The 14764-nt window shown below is 43.4% G+C and overlaps 2 protein-coding genes across 3 annotated transcripts in view; one reads left to right on the top strand and one right to left on the bottom strand.

Annotated features, from left to right (window-relative positions):
- UROC1 (urocanate hydratase 1) overlaps positions 1-2297 on the bottom strand; it is a 35847-nt gene extending 33550 nt beyond the window's left edge. Inside the window, exon 1 of one of the 2 annotated variants that reach the window (XM_005420265.2) lies at positions 2044-2297. In XM_005420265.2, coding sequence (XP_005420322.1) covers positions 2044-2169 — 126 coding nt within the window. In that variant the 5' untranslated portion in view covers positions 2170-2297. The remainder of the gene's footprint in view (positions 1-2043) is intronic. The other variant, XM_031056378.1, reaches the window with a different exon arrangement.
- Positions 2298-4635: 2338 nt separating this feature from the next.
- Positions 4636-14764, top strand: part of LOC102032765 (netrin-4-like) — a 45341-nt gene continuing 35212 nt past the window's right edge. The window contains exons 1-2 of the mRNA XM_005420209.2: positions 4636-5407; positions 11532-12073. Coding sequence (XP_005420266.1) covers positions 5341-5407; positions 11532-12073 — 609 coding nt within the window. The 5' untranslated portion in view covers positions 4636-5340. The remainder of the gene's footprint in view (positions 5408-11531; positions 12074-14764) is intronic.

The raw sequence follows: 14764 nt of genomic DNA, 5'->3' as shown, positions 1-14764 counted from the left end.
CCAGGCCTCAGGCAAAGAATGCTGAAGGAAGAGAATTCAGGAAACATATAATCAGAATCAGTTCTGAGATATGGCTCAATTTATCCAAGAAGATTAAAGCTGGTATGATAGAAAGAATTAGATACTTTCTTCAGCAAGTCCCCAAACATACAGTTCTTTATAAATCTCACTTACAGGATTTCTGTTATAACCACAAAAGGAGGCCCAAGAAAATAAAACATTGGCAGTGGTAAGGTTTATTATTGTAACAAGAACTAAAACTGGAATGAAGGCATATGAAAAGATGAAGAAATCCAGAGGAAATCACCAGAGCATTATTAACTTCACTTCTGTCAAAGCTTCCCCTGAATATTTCAATTAGAAAGTGAACATGAAGCCATATATAAAGACAAGTCTTATAATATGTTCAGCATTACACACTGTCAGCAACATCTGGAAGCCTGTCTCAAGATGACTTAAAAAAACCTTATAGACAGACAATCTTCCATCTACATGCTTTTCTAAGCATGGAGCACTTCTTAAAAAAGGAGATTTGACTTTTCAGATATGAAAAAAATACCAACTGAGCCTCTAATTCTTTTAAGAGCTTAAGGTGGAGGGCTAACCATGAAGCAAATCATAGAGGAAACCTTAAAACCTCTAATAGTCTAATGAAATACCCAGCTAGCATGACCTCTTACCACGTGCAGTAGGTTAAATGGAGAGATGAGAGATGGATGTCACAGTCAGCTGGGGGCAGAAAATCAGTCAACTGCTCCAAACCTTAAAGGAGGCAGGAAACTCTTCCAGTTTATATATAGGGAGGGAAGAGCTTGTCATTGCCTTCCCTTCCACAGGTTAGAGAGCAAGGTTTGGCATCCTCTTGAGAGACACCATCTCCTGAAGTTGGGACTCCTTTCTGCTACATCAGACTTCTGGGGAAAAGGGATTTAGGAGAAGCACAGAATAAAACAGAGATGATTGGCAATGTTCTGACATGCAGTGAAACTCACTCCCCATTCCTTTATCTCCACAGCCATCACCACAGCCCTTCTGCACACTTAGTAACCACATTTCCAGGGGTCTGAGCTGTCCCAGGCACAGGCAGGATGCCTCAGCCATGAATGCTCCTGACATTGAAGTAAATCCTCTTTGGATATCTCACAGCTGTTCCTCTTTCTACCCTTTGACTGGACTCTGCTCTGTTTGTGGAAGTGACTTTGAAAGAATTTGACTGCTGATGCCAGTGGGGAACTCCCACGAAGGCAAGGAAGTTGTGTGCAAGTTGTTATTGGGGAAGGAACTTCTGAGCTCTGCGCAGAATGTCTCAGTGTAAGTGATGTTACATGTGATGAAGCACAGACTTCCAAGCTAAGGAACCCACCTTGTCCTCTCCCACACAAATTCCTAAGCATCTCCACCCACTGACCATTATTTTCTGCTGCTGATTTTTTTAGTCTTGAGCATGAAATAATGCAACAATTACTTTGGTGTGTATGAAGACTATTTAAACAAAAAGAGACAGGAAAATAATTACGCAACTAAAGACAAATCATTAACTCCCTACAAACTCACCTGAAATTCATGCCCAGACTTCTGTATTAAAAAAAATCTTTGGGTTTTTTATGCAAATATACAGATGTGTGGCTGCTACCATGATGCTGATTCATCACCTTTGATGTTTATTGTATTGGAGAGGTTAGCTTTTACTCACATACGTATGCAATGGTTTTGCAGTAGCATTCTGAATTTCACCTCTGAGAAACAATGCTGGATTGACAGCACTGAAGTCTAATGCCTCTTGTTTAGCCATTTAAAGTCATGGAAGGTGCTGTACAGAAAATCTCCCTCATATAAACCAAATTATTCTGTAGGAGGAAGAAAAGAAGCGAGCAGAAAAGCTTCCAGTCCTTTGTCCCATTACAGAGTGAATTATAACACCAAGGAAATACGTTTGACACAAATTTGGCTTCCCATTCAGAAAAGCATTTGAGGCAATTTGCTGCCCCAAGCTGCCTTTATCTGAAAGGAAGAGAAATGAGGCCGTGTGAAAGCCCACGTTACCTTTTTCTCCTGAGCAGTGAGATTGGGTGTTCTCACGGGTGCATGGGGTATTCCTTTTCTCCGACCTTTGTTTTCAGGCAGGGGGTTTAGAGGGAGGCCACGACAGATTTCCTTCAGGCTGGTCATAGCTGCTGAGGAAATAGGAGGAGGAAAGGCAGGGCAAACTGGAGAGGTATGAGGAAAGGTACAAGGAAGAGGTGCAGGAAATGAAGATGCTGCACGATTCAAATGTGCCACCACTCCAGGGGGATCTCCAGGAGGACAGACTGTCCTCTGGCTTTGGCAACCAGGGCTGCCAGGCTGAGAGGGCAGCTGGTACAGGTGACACGCCTCCCTGCCCTGTGCCATGCCATTGGCTCTCCCCTCCTCCCCCAAAATGAATGATTCACAGCTTGCTTATTCTCTGGGTGCTTTGTCAACTGGTGCCGTGCTAAGGCACCAGAGAAAATTCAGTCACCTTCCAAATAACCTGATCCCCCCCAATGTTCACGTGAGAGTCATGGTCTGGAGCAGGAATATTGACTGAGACATCAAGAATTGTACATTTATGTTACTATAGCTTAGGAACTAATGAAAGTTAAGGATTATTCACATCATTGTTCATACACACTGCTCAGGTAAGATAGGCATTCTCTGTTTGACACCCCTTGGTATGGGCACTTCCTCAGATCTCACCAATTCATCTTCTAGACAACAGCAGTGGTTCATCATAACAGCAGAATTTCCCCCTTAGGTGTTAGCTCCTCTCAGCTCACAGGCATGAATGGATTTTCATAGCATTGAACTAGAAATGTACTCATTAGCACTGGAAGTGGATTTCTCAAGACAGGCAATAATTGGGAGGAATAATAAAGGCTTTCAGTCCTATGTCACTTTTATACCCTACAGTCAACAACAACTAGAAAGTCTTGTACTGCCATCCAGGCATCACAGGTAAATGAATGTATTTAACTTTGATTTTCCACTTAACAGTGCAATGTGAACTTTGCTCTCCATTCTGGCTTGTTGTTGAAATGTAAAGAAGCTTCTTGACCTTTATTACATCCATTGAACTACAAGTACTACATTTTAACTCTGGAGAAATTAACTGGGCAACGCATTTCAGTTAGAAATGAGCCTAAAACCTGCAAATGAAAAAATACAGCATTTCCCCACAAAGGCAGCAATCAACAAGCAGTGGCAACAAAGCACAATTGTTAAATGACAGCCTCTCATTAATGTCAGATCTGCTTTAGCTCTAGGACATCCTGCACATCCCCAGCTCCCAGTGAAGATGCTCAAGTTGAAAGAACTCAGAGCATCCCAGGGGAGCTGAGCACACAGCAGACTCAGACCCTCTGAAGGATAATGTCATTTACAGCAGGAGAATTTTGTTTTGTAATTATACAGTATTTTAGCTGCTTTCAAACAAAAGTCAAAGATAAAAAAGAGACAGAAAACCCTCTATATTTTAAAGTTTTCTATTGAGTTTTCATATTAAAAACATACCAAAAAAATAAATAAAAGAGGAAGGTAAAGTCAGAAAATTCTACCCCAAAATGTAACCAGATAGCCCTGCCTTACATAAACATTCCCACCCCAAAGGGGTATAAATCTGTCCTTATTCTTCTTTGTTCAACCTACATTCTTCAAATCCCTTTAAGGTCTGATCCTGCACACACAGGGGGCACAAGAATAACCCTGTCTGCATTTGCACTCCCATCAGACCTGCTTCTCGCATGACACCAGCAGGCAGTTAATGGTGTTATACTGGTGAAGAGGGAGAGAATGAAAATGTGGGGAGCTCCCAAACACCCTGAATTAGGATGTTTTCTCGGGCTGGACACTTCCACCCCCTGATTGCCCGACATTGGAGTGTCTCTGTGTGCCAGAGTTCAGGGATTCAGGGATCCTGCCAGCGCAGCCCCCAGCTCCGGGCAGCCGCCATCCCCTCGCTGCCCGGCTTGTGGAGTGACCCCGCGGCGATCCGCAGCGCCCGGGGTGCCGGGGCAGGTGTCATGTGCCGGCCGGGCTGGCAGAGGGTGCTGCAGGGACAGACGGACGCGGGCGCGCCCCCTCTGCGCGCACACACGGACACGCACCGGGACACACGCACGCACAGCCGGCCCGGCTGCGGGAGGAGAGGATGCGGCTGGAAAACAACGCCCGCAGCTGAGCCCTGCCAGGACCAGCCCAGCCCAGAGGAGGCGCGGAACCGACCTTAAAAAAAAAATTAAATAAAGGCAGGAAAAAAAAAATAAACCCGCACATATAAAGCCCAGGAAAAAGATCACATGTTTTAATAATCCCCTTTGCAGCCAGACAGGAGCAGAGAGGAGGAGAACGGAGCAGAAGTGCCCGGTTAGGACGGAGAGATGTGCTAGATAGAGGTTGGAGGGAGCAGAGACAAAACTTGCCGATAACTAACCCGCCCTGGGAAGGGCAGGACCCCCCTCCCTGAGCCCTGCTGTGGCAGAGGGAGGAAGGATTCCGCTGCCCTCTCCCTCTCCCCGCTCCGCTGTGACGCTGGCGCCGCAGCTCCATCCCCTGCCCGCCCGGTCCCTGCCGGGGCCGCTCCAGCAGCGCTCCCCGGGGGCTGCCCGGGCACCGGCACAGAGGAGGGAGGAGGGAAATAAAACAAAATAAAACAAACCAAAATAAAAAGAGAGAAGAGCCAAGAAAGCACTTGCTTCTCATCATCTCTCAGGGACCAAAGCCAGCTCTTCTTCTTATGACCCCACGCTGCGGGGAGCGAAGGCAGAGAAGGCACCGGGGGGCAGCTGCTAACAAAGCGGGGTCCGGGCTGCCCGCACCCCCTCGCAGCCCGCGGGACGTGCCACGGGCCGGGCAGGGCTGCCAGGGCCGAGCCGGGCTCAGCCGGGCCGAAACTGCACCAAAAGCGAGGAGCAGAACTGAAAGTTTCGAAATAGCACCCGAAGGAGCTCCGGCCAAGGAGCGCAGCGAGCAGAGCTCCCCGCCTCGCGTCGCCCCCGATGGTGCATCCGAGCGGCTGCGCCAGAGATGTGAGCGTCCCCTGCCCGCTGCATGGACAGGGCTAAAGGCACCGAAACACCTCGCTATTTATTTATTTATTTATTGGAAGCAATGTATGGGTGACACCCAGAAGGCATCTGAGCCCTGAAAAAAAAAAAATCAAACCACCTCTGGACCCAAACGAGAAGAAGAATGAGGCAGCAGCCTTGACCCCGACACTGAGAGGAAAGAAAGAAAACACAGAAAAGCCATGCAAGCACCAAACCTGTAGATTACTGCAGGTCTTTTTTTGCTTCACTGAGGACAAATATTTTACTGACAGCCATGCAGCATAAAGGCATCATGCTGATTGTGTTCTTGGAATATTTTATTTCTGGACATGGAGAAGCAGGTAAGCAAAATAAATCAATATTGCCATTCTGAAACAATTTATCCTAAATTTAGCAAGGGGGAAAGGGATAGAAGTCAGGTCTGTTTGTGAAAAATAAATTGTGTCAATATCTTTATTTCAGATTAATTTTTACAAGGAATCTGTGTTAGTCAATATATACAAATGCCTCTTATTCCCTGCAATACCCAGCTTTATAGTTCAATGTCCTTCAAAGACTTATCATAGGATGTACAGGCTCATACACCCTTAAAAGAAAGCAGTGTGTCATTTTTGAAAACAAAAGAAGAGAGAAAGAAAGAGATAGATGGAGTGAGATATGCTGGATGTTTGTTTTGAGGATGAAACACTGCCTTCCTAGCCAGGACAAGAGTGAAATGACAACATCCTTGGAAAGCATCAGTGTAGGAATCTGAATTATTCTCTGTTAACTTAATACTGCATAATTAAAAATCAGAGACACTGTTTAGGAAATCTTAACTGAATAGTTAACATGCAGAGAACAGGATTAAATTTGCATTAGAGAAAAATGGATTACAACAGAAAGAGAAATTGATTAGTTGTGTGTACACATGTGGGTGTACAAATAAACACATATAGGAATGATACAGCTGTAATGGTATTTACATGGGCTTCTAAAAATACCTGGATTATGATGAAGACAAATTCCTTAAAGGAAAGGAAGCAAAGCACTGGATTTTTGTCGTTCCTGTTGTGGTTTAATATATCTTTAAGTTCAAAAAGGATTAATTGCAGGAATCAGGTCAGAAAAAATAAAAACAATTATTGATGAAAAACCGGTTCATCCTTGGTGACTTTTCCATTGAGATACTGTCTTGGAATCTCTCTTCCTGTACAGGAAAGTACTTCAATGGTTTAAATTTCACCTGTGTGCTCAGAGTATTGGGACAGGACCACCACTCCTCATGCAGTGATTTGAAAGGGCTCAGCCATCCTGCCAGTTCCAGTGGATTCAGCTCAGATGATTCCCTAGCCAGACCCCCTCTGATAACAGACAGCACATTTCCATAACAGTGAGGGTTATTTTCTTAAAAACTGAACAGCTCATGAATTTACCATCCTGTTGTATGACCCAGTAACTCATTTGGGGAAGGGGCTGTCACAGCGTGACAGGAATGAGGGGAGGGAGTACCTGCGCCTTAATTCTCTTATTTTGGGCATTCCCTCGCTCCCCAGGCTCGGATGTAGGCTCCCTGCAGGATCCATATGGTGACATGCAGCACAGAAAGGTTGCAGAGATCTCTTGTGAAGCTGCTGACACTCTTGCAGAAGGCAGCCTGTTACAAGCTAGCCTAAATCTGTTCTGCATCCAATTCACTAAGAGAAAATGAATCTTCAAGGAAACGCAGCTCCCAGCTGGCTGCTTAGAAAGTGAATTTGCAGGGAGGGAGTGTGTTCTGTTTGGAGATAAACTCACTCAAAATAATAGTGTAGGACATAGTGAATAGCAGCAAAATAATTGGATATTGAAGGTGATGCTGCTAAGGATTTAACATCCATTTAAATAAGTATTTGGTGTTTGAATAAAAGGTTGCACAAACTATCAGCCTGCGAAAGCACAAGAGTTGCCTGTTAATTTTTTATTTTTTTAGAGCTGAGACATGTACCACAAGAGTTGCCTGTTAATTTTTTATTATTTTTTTAGAGATGAGACATGTATAGAGAAGTATTTTTTGGCATATTTCATTAGCCTATGGGGAGTACAAGGCACATAATACTTGTGGGGAATCCAGTATTTGCCTTCTGCTGCCTCTGTGCAGAAAAGACAGTCTGGGTTGTCAAGATTGACTCCTTAGACCTTTAAACATAATGGTGAAAAAACACCCAAACAAAAAACCGAACACCTTGCTTATTAGGCTGGAGCAGTCAGTTTGGGTTTATACCATAGGATGTGACACTTGGACAATCCTTCCCCTTGTCTGATGTAGGTGGAAGGCATTATTCCCCTCAAATCAGCTCGCAGAGATCTGAAACTCCTGCATAAGGGACACTTAGTGGAACTGACCACAGCTTGGGCTCTTGCTTCAGCCCCAGCCCTCCCCATTGCCCTGGGAGCAGCACCTGGGCCAGCCCTCATCCCAGTGGGAGCCCTGGAAAAGAAGGTGTGATGTAGCCAAAAATGGCCAAATTAGCTGCAGGACCTGGTTATTAGCAGGGCTTGGTTTCATCTGTCTGAGATTGTTCAGCTCCTCTGCCAGTGAAGCTGCAGGTGCTGGAGCCCACTGCTGCTCCAGGAAGGATGGGGACAGGCACACTGCCCTGGCCCCAGCCTGGGATCTTGTTCTCCTATCCACGCCTCAGGTCATGGAGGCAGCTTGGTTTCACAGCACATCCTGAATCTCACCTCTGAGGTATTTTGACAGCAGGCTCATTAGCTCCAGTTATCAGAACTATCTTAGTGCAGAAATACACCAGGCTTCTCCTAAGGGGATGAAGACCTGCCAAACTTAGTGCATGTTGGCCCCAGACAAACCAAGAGTTGAACAGCTGTTGAAACCAGTGTTAAAGGGCAAAATTCTAGGTCTGACTAAGAAAAACTTGAGCAACTTAAGTCCCCAGAGTGGTTAGATTTAGAATAACATTTATAAGGTCTTGGTTATTAAGAAAAAAGCTGAACAGATATATAACAAGTGAAATCCAGGTTGGACATACATGTTGAAATTGTTTCATTAAACACACAGCAGAAGATGCCCAAAGGTTTTGCTCTTTCTGAGATACGTGAAATTTACTGTCCTGACTCACTGCAGGAGATTTGAACACACAAAATCATAAATCTGCATATGGAAAAGAAATAAAAATTCTAATTCAAGTCACTCAGAAAATATTAGGCATCTTTCCAGATATATCAGCAGGTTTTGGATGAGTTGCAATATGACCTTTCTTCTGTTGAGTAACCAATGGAGGGTGAAAAAGAAATGAAGAAAAAAATAATTGAATCTGGTTTTAGTTAATGTCTACAATGTTTTAGTGCATTACAAGGCTGTGAAGTAAGAGGTCTCTGTTTGAAATGGTGTCCCAGGAATATCAATAGTATGACCTCCCCTGAACTGTATGATTCCCTAATCATCAGATAACACCATTGTTACAACACGTGCTGGGCATGTGCCATTGACCTGCACTTTGTGGCACAGCTCTGAGGGACCAGAAAACAAACAAATAAATTAATCATACCATTCATGGAGCCAAACCACCTTCCATGGAGCAAAAGCTAATCAACCTCATAATAACAGGCAGTGCCCATGCCTAATCAAACTGTTTAATTCTCTATGAATTATTCAGTGAGTCCTCCTGGCAGTTGGGGTAAGTTTGCCTGGCTGCTGTTTCTCTCCTGCAGCAGTCTCCCCTGGCTGTCCAGGCTCAACATTTCATGTTGTTTCCACAGAACCAGTGAGTGGTGGACGGGCTGCGCTATCCTTGTGGCCAAACAATGTTCTGCCAATTGATTTCTTTAAATACAAAGCTTTTAATCGACTGCAGATTTTGTTTTCCAATCTCTCTCCTTCTCTCAAACTCCCTTCTGCTAATTTGCACTTTGTTCTTCTCCCATTTTCCTAATGACGCAGCAGTTCAGACAGGAACTGTTTATTGATGTTGCTGCATTAGCAGGCAGAGCAGATAAACCTTCTTGTGACTGCTGTTCAGGAGAAAATACACCCTTCTTTCTTTTCAAGGCTCAGAAAAAAAAAACAGCTAAAAATTCAATACAAAGCTAATATTCCATTTATGGGAAATACAAAAAGCAGACATTCCCTTTAGAAAATGTTTCCTTTTCTGCTTTCTCACATTCTTGTCTGCACAGCTCCCCCTTATGCAGCTCCCTTAATTTAGAACTCCAGCATCCCATTTCTTCTATGAAAGCTTTAGTGGTGTCATCCATCAATAGATATGGACTTTCTTTTAATTACATGGTATATTTATACATAATCATCCATAATCCAATAACATTTGTAACACAGATCCATTCTTAATCAAAACTAAGTAACCTGACTCTAAGTCAGAGCTAATGCTTGCTCAAAGCTCAGTTGTGAGACCAGTCCCACTAAAATTCTCTGGAGGCAAAGAAGACACCTTTGTGCAGCATTGGGCAAAATCAGTTAATACTGAATCTACTTTCAATACAGAAATTGCCTTCCTTATTTCCAGCAGTTTTTACCAAGCAGTTTGGACAGGAAGCTAAATGCCACCTGCAAAGACGTTCTTGAGGTGTGCACTTGTGGGTCATCCTATCTTTGCTTACTTCTGGTGGTGCTGAGAATCACCTGCTCAGCTGAAGGTGGGGAGCACAAAACAGAACTAACAGAGCCAAAAATCTTCCTTCCTCTCTAGATGGGTCTGCAGCTCCTCATGTCCATGCTGGCACAGGGAGTGGTGGTGGCACTGGGGAGGGGCTTTTCCCTTCCTTTGGCCTGAGGACTGTTAGGTAGTCTTGTAATCCAGGCACTGCTGCCCTCTGAGCTCTGCCAGGCTCCTGGGACTGGCATCATTGCAATACTAAAAGAAAATCATTGCCAGCCAACACACTTCAAATTACCTTGGAGGTGGCTTCCACCTGTTTCCAAGAGTAGACAAGAGCACTTGTGGATGATCACCTTCCTGGCTATCTGGAGTTTTAGACTACCTTACACTGTATGTAAGCTAAAATGGCACCAACCACTGGTCAAAGGGATTCAATGGACATGCAATAACTATTTTGCATCCTAACTTTGCAATGCGAAATGCACGAGGTGTTTTAGAAAACAGCGTTCATGTCTGACCTTTCTTTCCTGGCCTGTGCAGAGATGTCACTGAGGAACTAAGGACAGAATCAACTCAGAAGCAAGCTGAAAGCATTTTTTCCCTTTGAACTTTCCTTTTGGAAAGGGGAATGTTCATCTCATTCAACAACATTTACAATCTGAGTACTTTCATAAGGCTGACTTGGAGAACCCTTTCTTTAACCTAACTTGATATTTAAACTAATTTTACCTAAGAAAAAGCTGAATACAAATAGAGTAGAGAATTTAAAATTTGACCTAGAATGTTGAACTTACAGCTGACCTTTGAACTGCTCCTAGATTACCCAGGGTTTACAGCCATCCTATGTATCATTGGAAGGGTCATTTCCTGCAGGACCTAAATCCAATCATCTGACTTGTGACCTCTTGGATTAGATTTATGACCTTGCAAGGTCAGTCTTTAACTCCTTCTAGAGTGTTAAGTTGCAAAGAGAGCATTGTATGTCATTAGAAATGCAGCTTTCTCCAGAGCAGTAATAAGTTTTGGAATGACCTTTAATTCCAGTTCACAAGACACTACTGATTTTCAAATAACATTAAGACTTTGTAGTTATCCCTACCATTTCTTAATTTGGAATAAGTAAATATTTGAAGATACCAAATTTGAAGATACCAAATACATTGAAGATACCAAAAATTTGTCAGTATTTGCAAACTTGGCAAATAGAATGAAGTCACCAACTTCCATATCAAGGTGTTTAAACCAAGGAGACACTTGATTTTCAGGTTTGCTACAAATTAATGACTCAGCTACTCAACATAGAAATGCAGGCTTTCTTTACATGTTCATACGTGTAATTAGTGTCTATAACATGTTAGGCAGGAATCATCCCTTTTCTTAATGTATTGACAGTGTCTGGTCCAGTTTGACTTTGCTCTCTGATTACCATGAAAATAAAGGCATTGAATAGATGCACTCCTTCAATATGGAGTTTTACTAGAGTGAAAGTAAAAACCACAAGATTTCTCTGGTTAACCATAAAATTCAATAGACTGGCACAATTGCATTTTCAACAGAAATCAGAGTTAAGCACCATAAGCACACTGGTTAACCATAAAATTCAATAGACTGTCACAATTGCATTTTCAACAGAAATCAAAGTTAAGCATGAGTTTTTCTAAAGATCAGTTTCTGAGTTAGGCACCAAACACAAGGACTAGATTTATTGAGACTATTCCAAAACTATTGTGTGAAAAGATGAAGCAGCTCTCCTTCAAAGGTGTCCCCTTAAATATCAGTCCCCAGGTGAGGGAGTTTGTGTTGTCACCTGGGTTACACAGTGAGAACTACCTGAGAAATTCTGCTTGTGTTTCTTTTCCCTGCCCTTCAGATCCCGCGAGGCCACGAGCCTTCCGCTGCAGCGGCCGTGCCTGCAACCCTCCCGTGGGGAACCTGGCCACAGGAAGGACACCAGTGACCAGCACCACGTGTGGCCAGAACAGCACGGAGCTCTTCTGCTTCTACCCAGAGCAGAACCTCCTCCACCACGTCTCCCCTGGCTGTGGGCAGCCCCGCTGCACCAAATGCAACATCAACCAGCCCGATAACTCCCACCTCCCTGCTGACATGACAGATGATTTCTTTGCAAACCCCGTCTCCTGGTGGCAGTCTGCCCAAGGGGTACACAGAGAAGAAATCAGACTGGACTTTGAAACAGAATTCTACCTGACCCACGTCATTGCTGTGTTCAAGTCACCTCGCCCAGCTGCGATGGTGTTGGAAAGATCCCAGGATTATGGGCAGACTTGGAGGCCCTACAAGTATTTCTCTGTCAACTGTACAGCTACTTTTGGGCTCCAGGATGATCTCATTGAGGAAGGTTCCATGTGCACTTCCAGGTATTCAGATGCAGTGCCCTGCACCAGAGGGGAGGTAAGCAATAATTGAGGTTTGGACTAAGTTTAATGTCAAACAGCTCAAGACTGCCAGAAAACCAGAGTGTATCTCTAAGAGATACTGTGCATATAGATTAAGAAGGGTATCCCATCCCTAAAGGCTTTGTGTCAAATAATTAAAGAGGAAGAAGAAGAGAAATTATATATACATCAATGATAGAAATGCTTTAGCAAATTTCTTTTATGAGAACTCATAGGATAATATGAACATTTCCTGATTTTACACTGCAGATGCCCAGAACTGAACTAGAATTCTAGCAAAGTAGATGTAGAGAAACACACATCTGTAGAGTCTGATTTATCCAAACCTTTTTCAATTTAGGATGGCATGAACTGCATGATCCTTCTTTTTCTTCTCCATATAAAAAGTCTTAGATGATTGGCTGACTTTTAAATACATCATTCCTCCAAGTTCAATGTTTTCTTGCTGGTGGTGACTATGGCTGATTGTATCAAGCCACAGGTTACAGAAATGAAACTGCTTGGAAGCAGAGGTGGGAGTGAGCAGCCAGGATTCTCTTGGTATGAATACTCTGATTTGTTTTTAATCATACACAAAAGAGCGTTTCTTAAATAAATGTACAGTTGTTCTGATGAGTTCCTCTGACAAGAACATTAACTACTGATTAGAGCCTTTTCATTCACCAATCTTGAAACAGTTCAGATGGGAAAGACCATAAACATCATTGGTATCATTTTACAGAGAAGACAAAGTCACAAAGCAAGATTATAAGATATTCCTATAATTACAACAGAGGCTTGAATCTTTTCACGTCCTTTCACTTCCTTCTCTGTTCCTCAGAAAAGTCACAGTCCTTTTGGTTTTGATGTCTGGAGGTGGTCAGCAGATTCAGACTTATCTGCAAATTAAATTTAGGTGTGAGGTGAATGGTCCAGATAGGCTTCAGAAAACCCAGTGTTTCAGCAGTGCACTTCAAAATGCACATGAGAAGAAACCAAGGTGCTATACCTGAGGCAGGGGCACAGCAGTAGGGAGAGATTGAATTCATCTTAGCTCAACAGGCTAAGAAACATCTCTGCATATTAGAAACCTGGAACAGATCATCTGGAGTAGTCATTCTGCTGGTCAGTTATCATTATTCATTTCATGTCCGAGTCAAATGCAAGTCAAATGCATCCAAATGTCTTCTGTAGGGAGGTTACAATTTGCCACGTCAAGAATCTCAGCAAGTAATATGTTTTTCCATTCTTGTGTGCCTTCCAATCAAAAATCTGGAAGTACTTTGCAAAACCCAGCTAATGATCTTCAGCACACACACAAGGGTTCTGCTGCCATTTCACAGATGAGAAAAGAGCAGCACAGGAAGGTGAAGGGTTTTGTAAGGGAGGACAATTCTGGTTGGGTGAGGGACAGAATACAGGGTCTGAGGGAAATGCCTCAGCCTTAAATACAAAATAACCCTTCCCCCTCTAGTACAGTATCCCCTGCACTAGGTTGGCTTTTGTGCTTACTTAACCTTGGGGAATATCGTTAAGACCATGTGCTGCTGCTACAACAAATCTGAGAAGTGGATGACAGAAAATCAAATAATAAAACATTCATCCAAAGCAAGCCTTTGTCAAGTATCAAAGTGATTCTGTCAATTTGGGTGGCAGCTACACTGAAATGAGTCTGTGTGTGCTTAATCAATCTATGGCATGGCAGGAGATGTCAGGAAACAATCGTAACAACAAGAACAGTCCTAAATTTACAGGTTACCCTTGCAGATCCCAAATACTTGCAGGAACATGAATTGAATCAGTGCAGAGGTCACTCCCTCCATGGGAGAAGTGCTGAAGCTTTAAAGCAGCACACAGGAATTGGTGTGGCAACTTAACAGAGGATAAGACAAATACTGTTTCACAGCACGTTAACCAAAAAGGGTTGTCAAGCTCTGGACAGGCTTTACAGAGACCTCTCAATCAATCCATGAAATGTCCCTATGGCAAGGGTGCAGAAGCACCAAGTTTTCAGGTCAGCAGTGTGACATAGCAGATTCTTTTGTGAACTGAAATAAAGGAAGGCAGAGTGTGGCTATTTACAGTGACACCTGATCAGGTTTGCCTGAGTGACACTGCTGCTGTTACTGCAGGTCTCAGGGGAGTTTGCCCACACACCTCAGAACTGCAATTTTACACCTTGTTTTGAAGATGTCACAAATGTCACCAGGGCATCCCCTCAAGCACTGACTCCAGTGACTTTGAAAGCAGCTGACTGAATCCCCACCAGGATTTCCTTCAGTCTTCTCTGCTTCTTTTTCACCTCCACTCTGACCTACCCAGTTACTGATTCTGGCTAAGCCTTGCATTGCTGAGGGGCTCACATCACAAGCTGACAGCACGTCTGAAATGATCAAAACTGTTCCAACTTAAGTGCTAATTAATGCTCTGACATAAATGCCAGTTTTCTTTACTGAGAGGTTTGAAGTCATTTTCACCACATGAGACTCAGGTTATTCTTGTGTCCTATTGATTTGGAGAACAGACACAAATTCCTTTTTTAACAGGGCACAAAAGGAATAAAAAAAAAATTAAACCCATGCTGGGACACATCATGAAACAAGATTTCAGGTCAACTGGCTTCCAGAACTGAGAATGTAGGCATGAAAAGAGAAGGTGCTGGAGCTGCAGTAACCTACAGACATTTTTAAATATCTATCTGAGATAG

This window comes from Geospiza fortis, unplaced genomic scaffold (assembly GCF_000277835.1).
Source record: "Geospiza fortis unplaced genomic scaffold, GeoFor_1.0 scaffold70, whole genome shotgun sequence".
Classification (NCBI taxonomy): Eukaryota; Metazoa; Chordata; class Aves; order Passeriformes; family Thraupidae; genus Geospiza; species Geospiza fortis.
Note: the sequence above shows the minus strand (reverse complement) of the source record. Positions and strands in the feature narration are given on the sequence as shown.